Source organism: Labrus bergylta, chromosome 12 (assembly GCF_963930695.1).
Source record: "Labrus bergylta chromosome 12, fLabBer1.1, whole genome shotgun sequence".
NCBI lineage: Eukaryota > Metazoa > Chordata > Actinopteri > Labriformes > Labridae > Labrus > Labrus bergylta.
This window is the reverse complement of record NC_089206.1, coordinates 24,704,189-24,727,218: the sequence shown is the minus strand read 5'-3', so window position 1 is coordinate 24,727,218 and position 23,030 is coordinate 24,704,189. Positions and strand designations below refer to the sequence as shown.

Sequence of the window (23,030 nt, the reverse complement as noted above, 5' to 3'; positions counted from 1 at the left end):
TGCATGCTGATTCCATTTGCTTAGTTTTACTAAACTGAGCCTTTCAGTTTGTGCAAACCTTTTATGGATATCAAAAATGTCTCCTTCAATACTGTTCAACAATTCATTAAAAAGGGATCATTTTGACTACTCACACTTGAATCATCTCAAAGCAACACAGCACATTTTTAATGAACATATATTTAAATATTTACAGTCTGAGTACAAGTTGATGAGCGTTTTTCAATGAATAAATACAGCAAAGCCTAGTATCTTCATTATGCAGCTGAAATGTGGTCCAACATGTTGCGTCATTTAAATGATAAAGCTTACAGTTCTGTCCAGCACCCTCGTCTTACAGCCTTTCACCATCTCCCTTATACGATCCCACTCACTCCTCAAATACTCATGATAATCTTAAAAGGTGCTGAGTGAAGAAAAATGTCCTTGTTGGCTCTCCTCTTCCTCTTAACTCAGGTCATGATATAATTAGTTGATCTTGTGCCTTCATGAAGCTGCTGCTTTCTTCTCTTTGTAAGTTGCCATCATTTTCTTGATTTCTGCGATGGCCTTTCCTGGATTCAGTCCCTGTGGAGCAGCGTGTCAGACGGACGGTGAGAAACTACAACATAACATCTGAGGGGAATAAGCATGTGTAAAGATGTGTGTAAGTACCTTGGGGCAAGTTTTAGTGCAGTTCATGATCGTGTGGCAGCGGTAGAGAGAGAAGGGGTCCTGAAGCTTTGACAGACGCTCCTCAGTGAACTCATCACGGGAGTCAATCATCCAGCGGTACGCCTGTGGGAGAATAACACAGTAATCATACATGTAGTCTGACCTTCTTTGGGAAGTGTTTTGCATATGGTGGTGGTAAATTAATCCAAACAAAAAGACAACACAGGAGAAATAACTGAACATTTTCTAAGTGGCTAGACTTCTTGAAACTTTTCAGAATTTCAGCATTTTTGACATTTGTCCTCCTAAACTTTGACAATAATACTTAAAAACTAAGTAGCTTTAGTAGTAACTTTTTAGAGAAAATACAGTTCCTCAAAGTACATCCTCAAGAGAAAAAATGCTGAATTTAGCATATGCATTTTAACATCCCATTGTTAAGTGGTTCTCCAACTTTCAAATTAAACGCCTTGACTGCAGTTTATCAATCAAATAGGTCTTAACCAGTAATAAATATTTTTGGTAGAAAAAAGCTGATATATGGAGGTACAGTACACCTCTGTGCCATCAGCATTTAATCAAAACTGCAACCATGTCTCTGGAAAATCTGCCAACTGCTGCACAGGCTTCAATAAAGTTCATACGGGCTAAACAGTGACGTTGATCCTCTTACAAAAAACTGTGTGTGGAAAGTTGCAGCTTGTGAGGTAAATTACATTTACACATTCTACCAAGAACCCATTTTTGTGATTTTAGTCCGTCCTCCTATATTGAACCTGGCTATGCTCTGCTGAAGAACATTTAATTTTGGGTTGGTGATGACAATGATTGTGTCATTTTGACAGTAAACAGCTGACCCTGTTAAATAAATGCACTGAAAACAATATAAAAAACGAAAATTTTTACATTTACATTTTATTGAACATTTTTCAGCACTTGTACTGGAGCGGTTATGCGTGACTGATGTGTTTAAACAAGTAAAAAAGAAAAGAAATCACGAGTACCGACTGCAGTGCTCCAAAACAAAGCAGTGGAATGTGTCCCCTCTCTTCAGAAACATAGCTGAAGTTAACTCTTGCGTGAGCATAAAGCTCAAAGAACAACCTCTGCCTCAGGTGAGTACAGCCAAAGCTGATAAAGTGTGCCTGAGAGTCAGATGTACAAAAAGCAGCAACCAACCAGAGGATAATGTGATTAAATATTAACCACATGGTCTTTGCTTCGGTTCCGCCCTCAGGCTAAACTTCACATTTGTCTTACCTCACTAGTCGCCAGGACCTACCAACGTTTCCCTTCCATATTTCATCCACCAAATGATTTAATGATGACTTGATGAATGTTCTGACAGTGTCAGTACTCACCTGCATGAGGACAGCAGGTCCCAGGTATTTGTCTCCGTTCCACCAGTAGCTGGGACAGCTGGTGCTGCAGCAAGCACACAGGATGCACTCGTACAGACCGTCCTGCAGGGTGAAGAAGAACACATTATTCTCACCATCTTTAGACTCTTTTATGACTTCATCGGTGAAGCACAATGATAACATTGAAGGTTTCATTTCTTCAAATGTAATAACTCAAGACACGTAAGATGATACGTATGTCTTCATAATAGGGTCAAGTTATCCGGATTTATTTACCAGTTTCTGTCTGTCCTCCACCGACTGGAAATACTGTGACTTCCCTTCCTGAGTTTCATCCTTCTTTTTCAGGTAGGGCTCAATGGATTTGTACTGAGCATAGAAGTTGCTCATGTCCTGGTGGAAATAAAAACCACAGGAAAAATCAATACAGGCACTCAAACAACCAATAGTTTGGACTTCAATTTATGCTATTTCACACTTCAGTCATCCTTATTCTCTCTGTTCATTAAGATCGACTATAAAGATAAAATATATTTAAATGTAAACTAAAAACCAATCTAGGTAGTTTCCGTTTGAGCTCTCTAATAAAAACACTGTTTCATAAACATATCATACTGTATACAACGTAATGTATTTATAATCCTCTTTGTTAATTCTTATTGTTTACCAACAATTACTGCTTATTATTGTAATATAATTGACTCATTTTTTGTGTTTCATGGAGCGCTGGTGGCGCAGTAGTTAGTGTGCGCGCCCCATGTTCAGAGGCTGTAGTCATCCAACCGTGTAGCCCGGGTTCAAATCCGACCTGTGGCTCCTTTCCCGCATGACATTCCCCTCTCTCTCTCTCTCTCTCTCTCTCTCTCTCTCTCTCTCTCTTTCTCTCTCTGATTTCTGACTCTATCCACTATCCTATCTCTCCGATAAAGGCATGAAAAAAAAAAATCTTTATCTTGTGTTTCACAATCTTAACTATCCAATTTGTATTGTTGTTTTCATTGTTGTTGTTTTTTTGTTTAGGTGTAAATAAGACTTTATCCATGGGTCATAATATTCCCATTCCTTTCAAAAAAGGGAAAGGTCCACTTTAATGACTTGCAGTACTTACAGGCACCAGATCTTTGACCACATACATGTGTGGGAGCGGGTAGATTTTAGTTGGTTTGCTTGTGTTGCTGTCAATTTTGTTCAAACATGCCAGTGTGTTTCCTCCGTTTATGTTCATTGCACATGAGCCGCAAATACCTGGAGAGATACAAAATCAATGGGTCACTAGAATCAGGCACAGAGGTGCACTCAGACAGTCATGTTAATATATTTCAGGTGAGTCATTCTAATTATTATGTGCTAGTTGATTGTTTGTTTCTTACCCTCTCTGCAGGAGCGTCTGAATGTGAGCGTAGGATCCATCTCATTCTTGATCTTAATGAGAGCATCCAGAACCATTGGACCACAGCTATTTCAAAAAGAATATCAATATATTATCACATTAATTTGATTAATGAAAAAAAGCTAGGACAATGTTCTGTTCATGGACACTATTTGTCCTTACTTGTTGAGGTCAATTTCATAAGTCTGCATCCGTGGTTTGTCTCCTGCAGTGTCGGGGTCCCAGCGGTAAATCTGGAACTTCTTGATCCTGGGTTCAGGAGCCGGGGCAGCAGCAGTCTGTGCATACCGCACCATCTAAATCACAGATAATATAAGACAACACAGAAGAGTTAATGTATATGAATCACAGGGATACACTCAAAACAGAAAAACAAAATGTGACCTGTTAGGTCAACCAAGGCTAAAATAGGAGGCCCTTGGTATTTATATCCTGTAATGCTCAGTGGTTACCAATAGTACCAATAGTACTGGTACATCAGGTACAACAAAATGATGGGACTTTATTTGTAGTGAAAGTCTACAACATTTAAAATGACAACTTATTGGAAGGACAAATAGCAGACTTTTATACTGAGACAAAAGTTACACTAAGGTCAAAATAAATCAAGTAAAATGTGTTTAAATATACATTCAACATTATATTCAAAGGACACGTATCATAATGAAACTCTGTGTAATCAATTAATAACACACTGTATCTTTTATCTGCGCACATTATAACACTATTTAACCCTTTTGCGTAAGAGTCATAGATAGGTGTAGTTGCTCCCCCTAGTGGATACTTGAATGAACAGACATCAAAGCGTTACATCACTGTGAAATCTCTGGTTACCTAACTGACTCTTTAAGGGCAATGTAAGACACATTTAGCAGCAACAATTTAAATTTGTTCTTATAGTTTTGAGATGTAAACAAACGTATGAAAGTGTACCCTGACTGCTAAAACAGTGTTAATATACCGTGGTACATAAGTCTTTACCGGTAGTGAGGAGTTTCACAATAGCTAAGACCATGTTTACTATGTAGTAACTAAATATAATATATTAATAACAACATTTTGTCTTTTTATGTGCAGTATATCTGTACTATTGTCGTCCACATGAATAGTAAAGCAGATAGTCTTTTCAGTATTACGTGGCATTATCACACATTTGGCCTTGAAGAAAGGTGTGTTACTACAGGTCGTTTATTGACGAAGCTACACACTTTTTGCAATGACATACGTGGGGATGATATACTGCAGCCTTTCATAAAACTAACAGCTGATAAATTAACACGGAAGCCCATTCTTCTACGTACATTTTAAGTAACACATGAGTCATGTATACATGTTGAGACTGGTTAAATGTTCTGTACTTACCACCATAGAGCCACAATTCCTAATAGCCAAAACATTTCGACTCAAAGCAACACAAACCGCCGACATCTTTCCGACTTTTCAAGCGTTTATTTCAGTAAAAACACTTCAGGAACAGACCAGACTGCTCACTTTTGTCTCTACTGCACTGTATGTAACCAAAAGCTCCGCCCTACGCACGCTGTCGCATGACGTAGGGTACGTTGCGCTGCGTAACAATTGCTGCCTTCAGTTCTCTCACCCAGCTCGTTCTTCCGACTATCTGTCACGCAAATGTTCTTTTATACTGCATCTGAAGACGAATTTAAATTAAACTAATACTAACCGTGGATTTAACACTAGCCGTGTATCTATATAAAATATAAACTCTACTGAAATGTGTAATACATTTACACACAATTCATGGATCGCTTATGTATCCCAGGGCTCCTGAATGCACTATATGTCGTAGCCTCTTTCACACCTCTCATATAGATGTGCACGAGGGTCAATTACATACCCATAAATGAAAACATACAGTGCTGTGAATGTCTCATGTGCAATTAATTGAAACTGTTCTATATGTTTAATAGTCATAATTTACCTTGGTACCTTTATTCCAGCAGTAATTTATCATTTTACTATTAGTGAAGTGTTAATTTCCTTTATCAAAAAACTACTAACCTAAATCTAAACAAAATGCAAAACATTCATTGTTAGAAGGTTAGTCTGTACATTTTATTAGTCTCAATATGTTAATTCAAGGTAATCATAATAAAGTACTTTAAATGTGTTTTGTTGCTCAACATGTCCTTGACTATTCCATTTTATATTCATTTTATTAATAAATAATAATAATGTTACTGATTTCCTGCTTCAATAGTATTATAGCATAATCTGAAATAATCAATAAGTTTTAGTCTTAATTATTATTATTATCACTGTGATAAGACACTTTGATGTATGTTGCCGTGATAAAGGACATTAAATGAAGGAAGTGACTCTGTGTGGTTATAGTCTGTTTTATATATGATTTATTTTGATGCAATGGCTCCCAGTCTGTGCTCATTTAATATGCATCACATCACCCGGACAGAGATGTACACAATGAACTATTCTGATGGTAATGAATTTCAAGGTCATGGGAGCATTGTATATGCTCATGTAAATTTAAATTTATTCAATGATCTCAGTGCACAGAGCAAATAAAATAGAACATTCACCCCTCTCTCTCTCTCTCTCTCAAGATCTGAGATAAACTTTGCACCTCATTTGTGAGATTAGTACTTAACATAACAGGGCGCCAAAACATTAGACTCAGACTATGAGAATATATTACACCATTGTTCTCCAGTTAGATCCACGTTTTCATGTAATCTATTTTAATATTGTAAACTGTGTATATATCACATATACAAATAAACTGCGTACTCCTTGCATATCACAGTAATAAATCTTAACATGGGGAGAAAGCTTGAACGTAAAGGATACCAGAAGCAGCCTTTAGCCTACAGGGTTTTTTTTAAATGCCGTTGTATGTGTATATATACAAGGAACTGGCATCAAGTTTCAAGTTGCTCTCAATTTACATGCACATCCCATTAACACTTTACAGGAAGACAGAAAGAGGCGTACAGCTAAATATAAGGACAACAGAGCTGAACATAGACACAGATAGTCAAAAAAAACATGTCACATGTTCCTGCAAATTGTGAACGAATAGTCAAGTTTAATGAGCAGTGTGATGGATGACTCTTTATGCATGAAATGGGTGTTGATTTAATGCTTATGTATATGATATACATGCAGTTTCAAACGTGCAGGCTTTATGAGTATATTATATTAATTCATATAGCCCCCCTCTTTTTCCAAATAAAAGAATGAAGCTGACATCTCCTGGCAGATAAATAAAACCTGAGTTGTCTTTTGTTATTTCACGTTAAACCACATCACGACACCATAAAAACAAGTGCAATTTAATCAATTAAAACAAATAAAGTTATTGTTATAAACCCATTCTCCCTTCTTCCGTTCAATGTTGTATAAATCAATGTGGTAGTCTAAATTGATATGTTAGGTTTGTTTTATTTTGAAAGTTTGGACCGGATATTACCTTGCATCTTTTGTTGTACTTGATTGTCGTTCAACAAGAGCATGGGTACGAGTATCACCGGGGGGTTGGGGTACTACTGACTGAAACTCAAAGTGCAGCCTGTCGCTCGGTCTCCATTGAAGCAGCATGTCGTGGCTCTTTGGTTGGGGGAAGAGCTCTGGGTCGCAGCCGCCTTTAGATGAGCAGACGGCGGCTGCTTCAGGGGAAGGCGGCGGGGGAGCCCCTGGAGGATCCGGGGGAAACAAACCCGTAGACAAGTGGAGCAACTTTGACCCGACTGGGCTGGAGAGAGCTGCAAAAGCTGCAAGGGACCTCGACAAATCACGTGCGTAATAGTGATAATTTATTTAAACCAGTATTTAACTAAAGCACCATTTTAATTTCTTCATATCGTTTCCAATTATACATCAACACTTCATTCATCAGTAAGCTAACTGGAATGGAGAACACATTCCTGTGTTGGGACTTTCTGTTCTTTTTGAATGAGAGTCCCTCAAGCAGAACTTCATAAAGAAAAACACACATCTGAAAGAAACGCGTACTGGCCAGTGTACACACTTTGAAAAGCCACTTTTTATGAGCACTGCTGAACTGTCGAGTGTCATTATTGATTTCGGCATACACTGTCAGACTGAGAAGCAAAGTGTTGATAACATTTCAACTTTGTACCTCCACAAAGAACCGGTAAAAACCGTGTAACAAGTGTCACCCATTCTGTTCTGCCATAACTACATGTATACATGTCATCACAATTATTAAGTTTTTAAAGGGGATTTTGCTAGTCAGATGTCCTTCTATCAAACGGATGTCCTTTTTGTCAAACTCGGGGGAACCGAGCATATCGACCTCCTATTGATTGCAGCAGCCTACATGCTGCTTGCAACATGCCTGCTAGCCTGCTTGACCTCCACGCTGCACATGTAGAGGTTTGGTGGGCGTGTCCGAGCATCGAGGGAACAAAGTGTCCTTGCAAGATCAGCCTTCCACCTGTCTCACACATCACTCCCTTCATATCAGTATGTGCATGTTAACATGCTTCATCTTGTTCTCTTTCATTGGCATATGTTTTACCCAAGTGCGTGCCAAGCACAGTACATGTTTGTTTTTTAAATACACCCTTCATATTTCTGCTCTTCTTTCTACAAATACACTGACAAGCAGGCTTAGTTTTGCTATAAGTGTATTATGCTCAAAAGGACTGGACTATAATTGTCCAGGTTGTTAATTTTAAATTGCTGAATGAATGAAGCAGTTGTTTCTTAATTATAACCACAGGACATGCAAAGGACGCTCTGGGGCTGGCTCGTATGCAGGAGCAGACTGTACAGCTGGAGCATCAGAGTAAAGTGAAAGTAGGTGCTGGAGGAGGGGGATTAATTGCATAGCAGCCCATAGACTGTATAACAAGATCTCTAATATACAGTCAGTTATCTAACATGTGTGCCTTTTGATTAGTGTCAGAAATTCACTTTGAAAGCTCATTGTAAAAGATACGGGTTAATTAAAGTGGAACAAAGTTAAACTATTTCAATGTAATTCAATATGCACAGAATATACAATGATGATATATATTTATAATAAAAAGTCATATGCAAGGTAAACAAGGCCACTCCATAGAGCTTATTGAAAACATTTTCACTTTTTAACAGATCATACCAATGAAAAACATACAAAAAAACATCAAAATAGCACGATTAATCCATATTCACTTGCATACTATAAAGATATTTACGATACTTATTAGCCTGCCACAGCATCTCCTTGCATTTGTCTATATTGGCAAAAATAAGTTGACAAATTGACACCTATATTTTTCACATTTTGCTAAAAACAAATGTGGTTTAGTGTTTGTCAATGAAGTGGTTAAGTGTACAAAATGAAACAAAAAAAAGTAATTCAACAGCTTGAATTAATATGAAATGTAGTCTTACTTCCTGCATGCTACCTCAAAATGTAGTTCCACTGCCTTCGGTCTTCCTTTGGTGTAATTCTTCCATCCTCTGATACTCTGAATTGTTTACTGCTTGATCCTGATGTCAGTAAACACAACCCAATTGAAACTCTCTCACAGGAATATGAGGCGGCTTTGGAGCAGCTGAAGGGCGAGCAGATCCAACTCCAGGGGGAGGAGAGACGGAAAACCCTCGTTGAGGAGACCAAGCAAAACCAGGCGGTAAAGAAATGACACTGAACACAACACGCTCCTCTGACAGTGAAATATAAATGTTTCTGATGAGAAGATACATTTAACATGTGAACGTAATGAATCGTTTTCTCTATCCCCTCCAGAGGGCACAATACCAAGACAAACTTGCCAGACAGAGGTATGATGATCAGCTCAGGCAACAGGTGAACCTTTGAAATGGACACTTGAAATCATTACCTGAAAACCACAGCGGAGCGTTCATGTAACCTTATTTTCTATCAACAGCAATTCGTCAATGACGAGAACCTTCGCAAACAAGAGGAGTCGGTTATGAAGCAAGAGGGCATGAGAAAAGGTAGAAGAAGAAAACAGAATGAAGACTTACATTTACACAATATTCATTAACTTACAATGTCAAGACAAAGCTATTTATTCATGCTGCATAAAAGAAGGAATTGTTAAAACAGCATCATAAGTATAACGGCCCCTTCAGAATAAAATCATTGTATGTTTTATTAAAGGAGCTATTAAGTGATCCATCCTTTTTAATAAGTTACAGCTAGAATCTTTCACTTTGTTAAACTTCATTTATGTAAATCTGAGCAGGGGATGTAAGTAGGTAGCAATGAGTTTCTGCTCCTTTTCTTCTCAGCTACCATCGAACACGAGATGGACCTGAGACACAAGAACGACCTGCTTCGTATTGAAGCCGAGGCCAAAGCCCGGGCCCAGGTGGAGCGAGAGAACGCAGACCTGATCAGGGAACAGATCCGCCTGAAAGCTGCTGAACACAGACAAACTGTCCTTGAATCTATAAAGTGAGGGCAAAAATGACTCCCCTCTCTCCTTAATCCTGACAGTAACTGGCATGTTATCTCCTGGTATCTCTCTCAGCTGTTTCTCAGAGGGCTGAAGTCAAGTGTGTGTGCCACAGTGGAGGCGGTCGGTGTGATAATTGTGTTTTGTTTTTTCCCTTCCTGGCAGGACGGCCGGGGCGGTGTTCGGGGAGGGATTCAGGGCCTTTGTCTCCGACTGGGACAAACTCACAGCCACGGTAAATCCATGTCAGACCTGTCAGACTTTTAACACTTTAACCACAGGAGGAACACAGAGGATTATGGGAAATAGAAGTTTTCATATTTTGTAATGCTCAACAGTATATTTGAAGAGGTGTGTGTATGCACTTTTGCCGCCCGCAGGTTGCTGGTTTCACACTGTTGGCAGTCGGAGTTTACTCAGCCAGGAACGCCACATCGGTGGCCGGGCGCTTCATCGAGGCTCGTCTGGGTAAACCGTCTCTGGTCCGAGAGACCTCCAGGTTAACTGTCGCAGAGGCCATCAAGCACCCAATCAAGGTCGGACTTTATGACAATTTTTAGAGTTTTTACTAGTTTGTGTTCGCCTGCTAAGTCCAACTTGTGTCATGCAGGGTGAATGAAAGTATTCTAAACAGAGATTTCATTGTACGTTGTCATAGCGACTGTGCACAAAAAACAGTGGTGTGTCTGGAGCCTTGCTTTGATTGAGGTTTTTGGGCATCATCCTACCAATGTAACAGTTGTATATGTGATGAATGTAGTTTTTTTAAAAGGGTTGAATCCCCAAGTCTGTAATGTTTGCAGGGACTTGAATCTGTTAGCTGCAGAGCGGGAGAGTCGCTGATGAAGTGTAAAAATGATGAACATTTTCTGAATATTATGACTATATACAACAAAAACATTTGCACTTCGCTTTCAGCCAAAGTTTCTCTGCCTTTCCATTCCTCAATGATTAAGTGCTCACTGTGTCATTCTCTCTGTTTTCATCATTCTTAGACAACCAAGCGTCTGAGGAGCAGACCACAGGATGCCTTGGACGGCGTTGTGCTCAGCGTGAGTCATTAACGGGCTTGTCGTTTTGTTTTAATGTATTAATGTCTTTTTGAATTCAACATTCATGAAATGTCTTTGTGAGAAGTGCTTAGTCTTGTCAATGTGCCATGGATCTCACAGGCGAGTTTAGAGGAACGTGTTCGCGACATTGCCATCGCCACTCGCAACACGAGGCAGAACAAAGGCTTGTACAGAAACATCCTGATGTACGGGCCCCCTGGAACTGGAAAAACTCTCTTTGCCAAGGTAAGACTGAGTCAAACCCCTTTTGGACTTTTTAACCATATATTTTTTCTTTTCATTAGACAGTTAAAGGTGAATACAGTGAGCTTTAACATGAATTGAAGTGTGTTTTGCTGCTGCTTTCTTCACATTTTCATGAAACAGAAATTAGAAAAAAAAAAAGGTTTTCATGAAGATGCTTTAACAGTCAAGAAACTAGATTGACTCTTCAGGCAAAAAATATCTGCCCTGGTGGTTTTATGCATCACTTATTCTGCTTTGTTTTGAATAAAAGAAGAATAAATCAGGCGTTGGCTGTGATTGGCTGCCCACAGTGAATAACATACCAATGATGTGGTTCATTTATTTCATTCATTAGCATGTAGTCTGGTAGCTTTTTTGTTAATACGTTTTAACATGGTTGTGTATTTCTTTGTTTTCCTCACTGGTTCTTATTAAAAAATCATTTTTCCCATTACCTCTCAGAAACTGGCTCTCCACTCAGGAATGGACTTTGCCATCATGACAGGAGGAGACGTGGCACCCATGGGACGTGATGGAGTCACCGCCATGCACAAGGTGTTTGACTGGGCCAGCACCAGCGGCAGAGGGTAGGGCGCTTTAATGTGATCCATTAAACATCATATGATTATATACCATAATGTGTAATCAGCGGTTCTATATTGACTCTGAGGAGATTATTTGTTATGCTGCATCAAGAGCTTCTCTAATTCTACTGAGTAATTACTTTAAAGGCCTTAAAGAAAAACAGCGGCTCATTCTCTTTGATGTTCTCTGCTTCTCTGCAGCGTCTTGCTGTTCGTGGATGAAGCTGACGCGTTCCTGCGTAAGCGATCCACTGTGAGTTCAGCTGCAGTGCCATATGCATGGTGATGACGCCCTGTGCTTTAATCGTGTATTCATGAGTCATGTTTTTTTGCATCGCAGGAGAAAATCAGCGAGGACCTCCGAGCCACCCTCAACGCATTCCTGTACCGCACTGGGGAGCAGAGCAACAAGTTGGTGACTTAAATAATTCACTGTGCATGGCTGGGCATGGAAAGGTCCTCGCCATGACTGAAAAGGTCACTGACCACCACAGGTCTAAGTAGTCTCTCTCTCTCTCTCTCTCTCTCTCTCTCTCTCTCCCCCCTCAGGTTCATGCTGGTGCTTGCTAGTAACCAGCCAGAACAGTTCGACTGGGCCATTAATGACCGCATTGACGAGATTGTGAACTTTGCGTTACCAGGGCTCGACGAGAGGGAGAGGCTGGTGCGCTTGTATTTCGACAAATTTGTGCTGGGTCCTGCCACTACGGGAAGACAGTGAGTACATTGACTGTAATTCAATACTAGAGTTGCTGCGGAGGTGATTTACTACCACATAGGAGCGCAGTGGTCCCTTGAGGTAGCCTTGCTAACTCAAGTTGCATAATGATGTATATAATGTGTTCAGTCCTGAAACCAAAGTGGCTTATAGGTCTTTACTTGAAATGGTGTTTAAGTCCACAAGAAGTTGTTACAGATTGCACTGGTCAGTTGAAACCAGAACATGAATGGATGATCATTGAGATGAGTTTGAGCTCGAGGCTCGTTTACTATTCAAACCTCTTGTCCTTGAACTCAACAGGAGATTAAAGCTAGCTCAGTTCGACTATGGCCAGAAGTGCTCAGACATTGCCAAGCGAGCAGAAGGCATGTCCGGCCGTGAAATCTCTAAACTCGGTGTGGCCTGGCAGGTGAGTAGAAAAGCGCATTGGCATAAAATATGATTCCACCACTCTAAATCAAATCTTAAACCAAACCTTTATTCGAATTGTTTCTCTGAAAGGCTGCTGCATACTCCTCTGAAGACGGAGTTTTGACCGAAGCAATGATTGACGCAAGAGTTGACGATGCAATCATCCAGCATGCACAGAAAATGGACTGGTTGCTGATGGAGGCAGGTGCAGGGGTCGGCAAGGTCGGCGGCATTCTTGTCCCTAAGGAAATGGCTGCAGGAGTTTCAGCCCAGGAGGCTGCTTCTCCTGCACACACCGAAGACGCAGCTCCAACTATACAAGAGGTTCTTCCAATCATAGAGGCTGTGAGCAGCGCTGCCCAGGCAGAAGCAGCCGCTGTACCTCCAGAAATGGAGGCAGAGGTTATCCTCAAAGAGGCTGCCACTTTGGTTAAAGAAAGTGAAGTTGTAGGAACAGTTGCTGAAACCATTGCTGAGACGGCTGCTGCTGTCCCATTGGTGCAGGAGGTTGAGGCCATTAAAGACCTCACTGAGGAGGTTCAAAGCACAGCTGTTGTTCTTGATGCTGTTGTTCTTGACGCTGTTGTTCCTGAGGTGACGGAGGTGGTCACTGAGGTTAAAGAGGCTCAAGGTCTACAAGCTTCGACTGTCCAAGAAACTGCTGCTGTGTGTAAAGAAGAACCAACTTCTGATGGAGCTGTACAAGAGGCTGATGCTGCAGTGGTAGCCAGGGAGGAAAAGGATGTTGAAGCACATCTGGAAACGACTGTCTCAGCTGTTGCTCAGGAGGCAGAAGCTACAGTAGCTGCTCTACCCGAGGAGACCGCAGCCAAGTCAGTTGAAGGTGTAGAAACTGAAGCTCCTGTGTCTGCCGTGGAAACCGGAGCTGATGCAGCAAAGGTTGTAGAGGAAATTGCCAGCAATGTAGCTCAAGCAACCGAGTCCATAGCAAGCATAGTAAAGGAGTCTGAAGTTATTGCAGCCGATGTGGCCAAGGTGGCTGACACAGTAGCAACTGTTACTGAAGAGATTGAGGCAGCAGTCGTCAAGGAGGTTGAAGCTGCAAGTGAGGTTGTGGCGGAGGCTGTGTCTGAAACATCAGAAGTTGCTAAAGAGGTTGAAGCAGTAGTGACAGAAGCGGTCACGGAGTCAGAGATTATTGCTACAGAGGTGGTTAAAGAGGTTGAAACTGCAGTAACTGAGACTGCTACTAAGGAAGCTGAGGTTATCACAACAGAATCTGCTGTAGAAAGTGAGGCCAAAGTGGAGCCTCTTACAGCTGCCATTGAGGGTACAGAAGAGGGTCAGAGTGTGACTACAGAGACGGCTGTCAAGGAAGCAGAAGTCTCCAAAGAAGCAGGAGTCATCCCTGCAGAAGTTCCTAAAGAAGCAGAAGAAATGATTTCAGTCGAAGTTAAGAAAGATGCCGAGGTCATGGCAGCAGAGGTGTCAAAGGAAGAAGAGCTCACCCCTGCAGAAGTTTCCAAGGAAGCCGAAGTTTCAAAAGATGCAGAGGTCACTGCAACAGAGGCCCCCAAAGAAACAGATACTTTGCCTACAGAAGATGGGAAAATGCCCGAAACTACTGAGGTTGCCGCCAAGGAAGCTGAATCCGAAACAACAAAGTCCGCAGAAGAAGTTGAGACCGTAGTCACCGAAGTCCCCAGCGAGACCAACCCAGCAGCTGTTCCCATCCCTGACTTGAAGGTCGATGAATCAAGTCCAACTGAGAAGCCGAACAAACCGAGTGAAGACCACGGCAAAAAACCACAAGACAAGCCTAGTCCAAAGAAATGATCTCTTCAAACATTTGATGCATAGAATACATATAAAGAGGGACAACGTGCCTCAACCTTCTACCGCTGTACAAAGGTGAAGCCAAAATCCTCATGTTGCGCATTTTGAGTCAGTCTGCATAGTAGGTATCGGATGGAAGAGCTGTTGTAATGATTGTAATGACGTCGTGTCGCTCCTGAAATCGGAAAAACCCAGACACGATTACCGCTATGGAAGTTCAATGACTCCTGTGTTAGTGTTTATGTTTAATCATGCCTTTTCTCCGATGCACACAGTGCCTTAGTAGCTGTCAATCATGGCATTTTATACCTTTTTATGGCATCAAATAACTACTTCAAAGAGGACTTGAACACACATCAGCATTATTTCTTGCTACCACTACAGAATGGGTTTGAGAAAATTCATTTGACATGAATTTAGATTTTCTAGTTTAAACCCATGTCCCATCTGCTAACAAGGAGGACTGGGGTTTTTGACCTATACTGCAGCCAGTCAGTAGGGGGCGCTCTAGATGATTTTTGGCTACACTTTAGGCGAGATGTTACGCAGTCCATTCTTCATACACGTCTATGATTTGATGAAATGCTATTGTAAATGAAGGGCTTTTGTTATTCTAAAACACTTGAGCCTTGAATCTAAAAAAAAGTCTCCTTGGGTTTGTCTACTTTTCTGTCAATCTGCTTGTAATGTAATAACTGTAATTGTTTAGGTGATTGTTTGTTTATGGGTTGTAGATTTGCTGAAGTCTGAGTAAAAAATATGCTTGGACAACTACGACTACCCGACTCTTTCTTCCTGCTTTCTTACTTTCTCTCCTCCGGGCATCCATACCATTTTAAGAGTCTGTGTCCGTCTGACATTTTCAGAAATCTGCCCTCTAAAAGGAATTTTCATGCATGTTAGCTGACCAGTTCTGGCAAGAGTTCAACTACCCGTCTGCAAAATGTTCGCTGAGGACATCTCTCCCTGGCTCCTGTTAGCAGGAGCGCTCGTGCAGCTGAGGACTGTCCTTGACGAATGTTTCTTTCTTTTCACCTTCCATAGAAGGACTGTGGATGCTGCCAGACCCTTAGTCAAATGTATTTTTTTGGATCATCTGGAGGATTGAATATGATACTAGATTCACAGTAACCCAGGAAATCACAGTTTACATCAGTGTTTCAGACATTATTGATTTACTGCTGCTGGCCGTTCAAGTGTTATACAAACCTTTTTAATGCACATGCAGAATCAAGAAGAAACATCGATTTTGTTGCTGTTTATATTGGCACTTAGATGATTAGTCAAACAACTAATTACTCAACAACACTGAGAGAAAATATTTTCCTTTTATGGTAATCAATTTAATATCACTGGATCCAGCTGCTAATTGTGATGAATTTTTCCTTTTCATCATTTATATTTTAACTTAATTGGTGTTCAGACTTCTGCTGGAAGAACTTTAAATATAATAATAAATTATGTCAAATTATTATGCTTGAAAAGTGGGGTGCCAGTAGCCTAGTGGTTAGTGTGCTATGTATGGAGGCTATAGTCCTACAAACCAGGTTTGAGTCTGACCTGTGGCTCCTTTCCGCTAGACATTCCCCACTCTCTCTCTCCCTGATTTCTGACTATCCACTGTCCTTTCTCTCTAATAAAGGCATAAAAAGCCCCAAACAAACAGCTGCTTTTATGCTTGAAAATCATGCATATCAAAACATATTTAACATTGTGGGGGGAAAACATTCCCCTTTGTCATTTGTTTCATGTTCAGAATAAAAAAAATTCAAATCGAATCAAAACCTAGGGTAGGTAATATTTGGGCCCGATATAAGTTTTTATTTGCTTAAAAATACCCAACCAAGGTGAAACACAGTTTTAAATACCCTCACTGTCGCTGGAACAAGTCATGCTGTTCCAGTAAATAACATTGGAGGGCTTTTCTCGGTGGCGTCAGGATGTCATTGGCATTGTTAGTCATCTCAGTAGGGTTGTTAGTCAGAGCTCGTGAAATTTCTATTTGAATTATAATAAACGGAACTGAAGCTATCAGCGGGAGCTCTGAATAATCTGTCTGTTGTTGCTGCTCTGAAATAACCTCTCACCATGAGAACGTGTTCTCATCTCCGCTCATATGATTGGAATGACACAATCAAACATCAGAGGTCACTGTTGTGCTTCAATGGCACTTTTAATAAAACAGACATTTCATCCTCACAACAGCAATGTCTGGACAGAGAGGACGAGGGGAGGGCTGGGCGAGGGTTCCCTCTGCTGATAGGCTGGTTGCTTCTGATAAGTGAGTGGGAATTGGATAAAGAAAATTGAACTGTGCTGTAGAGCACAGTGTGAGGAAGGTGTTTGTGTGTGTGTGTGTGTGTGTGTGTGTGTGTGTGTGTGTGTGTGTGTGTGTGTGTGTGTGTGTGTGTGTGTGTGTGTGTGTGTGTGTGTGTGTGTGTGTATTGAACTGACTCATCTTGGCTGGCATTTATTTCTCCTCCAGTGTCCACTTAAGAGTGACATTATAGCAGAGAGAACCCCGACCAGAACCCCACACACTCCCCTCCCCCTCACATATTTACAGGAAAAATTAATACATTCAGTTAATTCACTAAGTAACAAAGCTAATTGAATCTGTGTTTTAGCAGAAATCACATTGTTTCACATCCAGTTTTCAAACAAACTCATGTCTCCGTTTCATTCCTCTAATCTTTACGCACACGGTCCATCATTAGGTTTCTATTGATAAAGACTCACACAAAAATCCCCCCACGCACCCCCTCTTTAAAGACTGTTAAATCCCACTTTCCCTTATGTATAACTATTTACAGAAGCAGCAATCTAACCATCACAAAAACCCACCCACCCGGCAGTCTCATTCACCCCTCCCCACCCCAACAAAGTCCCACTCCCACCCGATAGAGAAAAAAAAAACCTGACACCCGTCTTGCCGCCCCCGTTCCATACGCTGCCCACATCTTACCCTGTTCTAAAAGAGCATGCCAAGTTTAACAATGAACACAGAAAATGTCTCTATACAGAAAAAACACCCTTAAAAATGTTTTTTTTTTCTCCCTCCTCCCCAAACAGTGGACGTGGACATAAGACAAGATTTCAGTGGAAACAAATAATCATCTTGCTCCATTTTGGGATGATTTTTTTTTTAGTGCTGACAGGGGCCTGGTTTAGTCATAAGAAAGTCCTGTCGTCAGGGTTTTAGGGGGCCATGTCATGAACAGTTGGAGGGCAGTTTTCCAGGGTCTCTGAGGCAACATTTGGCCATGGGGCAGTTTGGAAAGAGGGATTCAGGGGTTTTGGAGAAGATAACAGGAGTCTTAGGGAAGGGAAGTCTTGTTTTTTGTTGTAGTAATTTTTGTCGTTTTAGAGTCAGAGGTGGCGGGGACTGGGGTGGCCGTTGTGGTAGAGCTTCTGCTTGATGTGGACCATGTTGCCGCTGGAGTCTTCCAGCTGTCTGAGCTGGGCCCGGCGACGGAGGTCTCGAAGGTTGCAAAACTGTGGCAGCCATGACCAGGACGGGGTATCTGGAAAGAAGGACACAAAAGATATCTTTGTAGTGAGAGGGCTCAGGTGTGTTGGTGTGTTAATTATATTGGTCTTTTCATAAATAACGGGTATCGTCTAGTCTGTCTGATAGATGTAAAAGATCTTATGATGGATAAGTCACTTAATCTATTATACATTTACCAAAAAAAATGTTTTTTCAGTTGTTTTTTCAACTGGGCCATTAATGTGTAATCGTTACTTTGAGTTTGTTATAATGCAAAATGTTGATCCCAGGAAAACTCACAATTGGACATTAACAATATGCAGTATGTAATGAAATCATAGTATGAAAGAAGAAGAAAATAGACATTATATCTATTGTCACTTCTTTCCATACAGTCTGCTTTGTGAGGTGAATGTGATATAATATTTTGGAAACATTTTTTGGCTGTTATTTTCATCAAAATGACAGAAACTGAAAAACAACCTAACATGTTTAAAACTGAGCAATCACCATAATGTAGATTTTGTTCTGAGGCAGAGGAAGACCAGATGTGTATCTTGCGTCCATATGTTGCAAGTTTGTGGATTTAAAAAACTGTCAAGACACTATAACATATGTCTTAAACAAACTCCTTTAAACATTGAGTTAAACATAGTAAAACAGGAGAGGGAGTGGGGAATGGGCCACTTGGAGGACCAGTCTCCGCACATAACCGTAACCTAGGGATTTCATTGTATGGTCATTGTACTGTTAGTCATGTTAACGTGTTGTGTAATTTAGTCTGAACTTTAAAAAAAGAGAAATATATTGTCTACCTTAAACATGCATTATTTCTTGTGACCAGCAGGTGGCGACTGTGCAGGGTGCAAAAAGACCTCAGTTAACATTTTCCTGAAGAGATTATGGTCTAAATTACTATTTCACGTCTTCTTCAGTAAAACATAATATAATGTGAAATAAAAAAACACACAATGCTTTAGGGAGAGGCTATCTTGAGAAATAAAATCTCAACCACTGTAAACTGATAAATGTTTTGTCTAGCATTCAGTTGTCGGCTACTAGAAGACCCTCTTGAGGAGTCTGCAGTTCACTTTCTGTGATAAGTAGCCCACATTTTGATTCATTCTGTTTTTTTGCTGGACAGTTGAAACAACAGTTACTTAACAAGCTAACGTTAGCAGGTAGGCTAAACTAGTGTTCGCTAACCCCTTGGTCCTCTTCTGCTTCGCCCTCATTTTCTCCCAATTCTTTCAATTTTTGGCTTAAAAACTACAAAAACCATCAGATATGTATCCTCACGTTCATGTTCTTACATTTTACGTGATAGTGAGTATTTTTTTGGTTCTTTTTTAGGGGAAAAAACGCTGAAAACTTAAAGCAGAACTTTCAGGAGGCGTCGCCATGGTTACTTCTATATCTAACTACAACATCCATCGGCCTATTGAGGGAAAATCTGCTCAAAATGAAGCAGGGATACAATTAAACAAACGGTAACTGTGCTGGTTCCAGAGTCATAATCTCAACAGTCACAATATTATTTGCTTTGCTTCACTTCTACTTCAATGCTGCTTGATTTTAGCATAAACCACTGAAATCAGTGATGTGGCTTGTTGTAAACCAACATTGTGTTGCATTTGTTACTGTGCAGACATGAGCGACAACCATTGAATGCAGGCTTTTGAAGACTTAGCTCGCAACCCTCATGAGATCAAGACCCAAAAGTGTAAAATCCTTCTTAGCCTGATGTTCTGCCTCTAAATCCAGTTAGAGGCAGACAAAACACAACAGCCAACACCACAGAAGACTGATATGTGTGCCCAAGCAGAAGCACATAACTTCATGATTTTTCCAACATTGGCTCTAATATGTTGCCTTTTTCTTTAATAATAATGCTTTGACCTTTAATGGTATGAACAATCTTTTTCTGTCCTATGAAGAAAACAATTCAGAGCAAAATATTTTGTTAGTTTCATTGGCCAAACTCCAAAGAAAAGAAAAATCAACCTTGTAAATGCTGTTCTCGTTCAACAAACCAAATCTTCCATATAACATTCATTATTTTGAAAAAAAAAAATGGGCCAGTTACCTTAAAAAAAATGACCCAGAATCAGATGCATGAAGGTTTCTGTACTCAATGGTGTGCATCATAAAAGTGAGTTATGAGCTCCACACGGGCCTCACACCGGGAAATCTGGTGTTTGATATGTCTTTTAGTCACCAGCTTTATCTTAGCTGTAACAACTTTTAATTCTAGGAAGTAGGGGTGAGATTTTTTACAGTGAGGTCAGAGTGATGGAGACGAGATAAAAGATTGGTTCATTGAAATATCGGATGAGAAATAGTAAAATCCATCAATCCGTTCAAGGGCAGCGGGATGTTGCCCTTGATTCTTCGCACTTGCGTTTGGGATGTTGGACATGTGACACTTTTATTATTCTGGCATATTTTTTGCCAGTCAGAGGTATTTACAGGTGGAGAAAAAGGGGCAGCTGGTTCTCTTATCACACTTAGCACAACTAGCAGCCATGGTGCTGTACATACAGATTACACAGGCGTGATAATAGATAGGTTGACCTGCTGTGTAGTCAGCCACTGTCTGGAAACTGAGCGGTATTTCATGAATGTGAGGTTTATAACAGAGGAGGGGATCGGCGGAGTAGACATTCCTGCTTGTCGGGTTATAAACTGGAGCCGGTGAGGCGGAGCGAGGCCCACAGAGACAGCGGGGGAAGAGAGAGAGAGAGAGAGAGAGATAGAGAGAGAATGAGCAAGCGAGAGGAGGGGAGAACCCCAGACTGCAAACCCAGAAGCAAATGGCTCTGCTAGAGGATGAGCAAGAGGATGGGGGGGGGAGGGGGGTGTTGGTGTCAGTGGTGGTGTAGTTGGGGAGGAGGGAGAGTGAGTTATTTATAGCTGTGAATGGGTATGCTGTCCACAAGGACTGCTCTGAAGGGTATCCAAAGGAAAAGGGGCAACTAAGACAGGTTTCTCTCATTTGAATAAAAGGATGGCGATGGAGATGGGGTCAGGAGAAATGATAATGCAAGGCAGCAAAATGGGAGACGAAGGCACAATTGTTATGCTATTTTAAAGGTGAGGGAAGGGATAGGGGGGTTAGCGCTGAAAGAACAGTCATCATTTTTTCCAATTATTTAAATAGTTTTTATGTTTCTCTTGCAAAAAAAAAACCACTTATCTGTATCGGATATTCACAGAGCATCAAAGATAAGAAAAAAGTAGATGCGGCAGGAAGCATTGTAAAGGAAATGGCCAGGAGTAGATTCAATAAGTGAAGAGATGGGGGAAAGGAGAGAGATAGAGATAGAATTAGGAGGGGGGGAGGAAGCAGTGGGAATCAATGTAGTGTGTGTGTGTGTGTGTGTGTGTGTGTGTGTGTGTGTGTGTGTGTGTGTGTGTGTGTGTGTGTCTCACTTGCCATTCCAGCTGCTCTCTCTCATTCTATTTATAGCTTGGGAGGAAAAAGTGTGTGTGCATGTGTGTGAGTGAGTGGGGGTGGGGATGTGACAGCATCTCCATCCTGAGCCCATGTAACACACACACACACACACACACACACACACACACACACACACACACACACACACACACACACACACACACACACACACACACACACACACACACACACACACACACACACGTACACCCATCCCCGCTCTGTCAGCCTCACCTTCACTCCTCATCTCGGTGAGGCTAAACGAGTCTGACCTAGCATCAGCGTCACAGCCAACACACACACACACACACTCACACACACACACACACACACACGGGGACACACAGAAGCGAGGGGCATTCCCTCCCAGTACAAAAGAAGAAGCCCATATATCCCCCACTCCTTTCTGCTGATGATGAATATGGATGCCCTCTCCTCCCTGGGTGTTTTTTTACAATGATATATGGGTGTTGGAGAAAACAGCTCTTGTCTCGCACGTTGCTGCAAAACCGTCCACACCTCTGAGCAAAGCAGCAGCCGGCAACTATCAAAGCTTGTTCAAGTCAAGGCCCTTGTTTATTCGCCATATTTACATCGTTGCCATTTTCCTCCTGTTTTGTGCTCAGGGTAGGAAAGCAGAATCTCTGTTATGATATCATGTATTCATTGGTTCCCAGCCTGGGATCTGAGCCCCCATAGGAGTGGCGCCACAGATCTAAGGGGGGCACATATTACTTGAATCATGATAATTCTTCCTCTGTAGTTTATTGTAAGGTCTGTAGATAAAACTGTGTAAAAAAAATACATCTTTCCTCACTCCAAAAATATTAGGCAACTGAGTTAGCCACTGTACTTCAGGTTATAATGAACTCAATCAAAATACATTTTAAGCTCAAGGAAAAAGGTTGGGATCCATGGGTTTAGGTGCTTCTGAATATGGGAGAAATGTTCTTCTCTAGTATGATTTTGTTAGTTTTGTTAGGAGATAGGGATAATCCATAACTTTCTGTATGATCTGATTAGTTAGGAGGGGGACTCGACAAGCCCCTCGTTTTTTGGCTTCTCCTACACATTTGGTTCTGATGTTACGTTTTATTTTTTACTTCCTAATCATTATGTACCGAGTTATGTTATGGGATACACTTTTATACAAATAGCGTGTTATTATTATTGTTATGATTAATACGATACAAAAGGGCACAATATCATATGATGTGATGCAATACGATAGCATACAACTGTGCATGATATTTGATATGATATACCATAGCATACAATACCATACGGGGGACATTTGTCTAGATCCCAAATGTCTGGTTTGGTTTTGGGTTGACTCTATGAATACTAGCTGTTCTTGCAGTAATATGTAGTGGGCATCTCAAGTTTAAAGAAGTCCTTTGTTCTAGGATTGGTTGAAGAAATGTGTGACATCTGACAAACTCTTTCCATTT

General features: G+C 40.9%; 3 protein-coding genes across 3 annotated transcripts in view; 1 reads left to right on the top strand and 2 right to left on the bottom strand.

The window, feature by feature from the left end:
- Positions 1–141: 141 nt before the first annotated feature.
- LOC109985101 (succinate dehydrogenase [ubiquinone] iron-sulfur subunit, mitochondrial) lies at positions 142–4,928 on the bottom strand. Its single transcript, XM_020635355.3, has 8 exons — positions 4,768–4,928; positions 3,568–3,701; positions 3,386–3,471; positions 3,124–3,260; positions 2,292–2,408; positions 2,016–2,117; positions 655–777; positions 142–567 (listed from the first exon to the last, which is right to left on the bottom strand). Exons 1-8 carry the CDS (start codon positions 4,831–4,833, stop codon positions 487–489), a joined length of 846 nt encoding a protein of 281 aa, XP_020491011.1. The 5' UTR covers positions 4,834–4,928; the 3' UTR covers positions 142–486.
- Positions 4,929–6,898: 1,970 nt separating this feature from the next.
- LOC109985072 (ATPase family AAA domain-containing protein 3) lies at positions 6,899–17,078 on the top strand. The gene is made up of 16 exons (XM_020635300.3): positions 6,899–7,181; positions 8,132–8,208; positions 8,928–9,029; positions 9,146–9,205; positions 9,288–9,357; positions 9,655–9,820; positions 9,987–10,056; positions 10,202–10,357; positions 10,817–10,873; positions 10,994–11,119; positions 11,582–11,706; positions 11,905–11,956; positions 12,044–12,114; positions 12,253–12,420; positions 12,725–12,833; positions 12,926–17,078. Exons 1-16 carry the CDS (start codon positions 6,983–6,985, stop codon positions 14,630–14,632), a joined length of 3,315 nt encoding a protein of 1,104 aa, XP_020490956.2. The 5' UTR covers positions 6,899–6,982; the 3' UTR covers positions 14,633–17,078.
- The window catches only part of tmem240a (transmembrane protein 240a), a 19,437-nt gene continuing 13,378 nt past the window's right edge, over positions 16,972–23,030 (bottom strand). Inside the window, exon 4 of the mRNA XM_020635297.3 lies at positions 16,972–18,156. Within this exon, the coding sequence (XP_020490953.1) occupies positions 18,002–18,156 (155 nt within the window). The 3' untranslated portion in view covers positions 16,972–18,001. The remainder of the gene's footprint in view (positions 18,157–23,030) is intronic.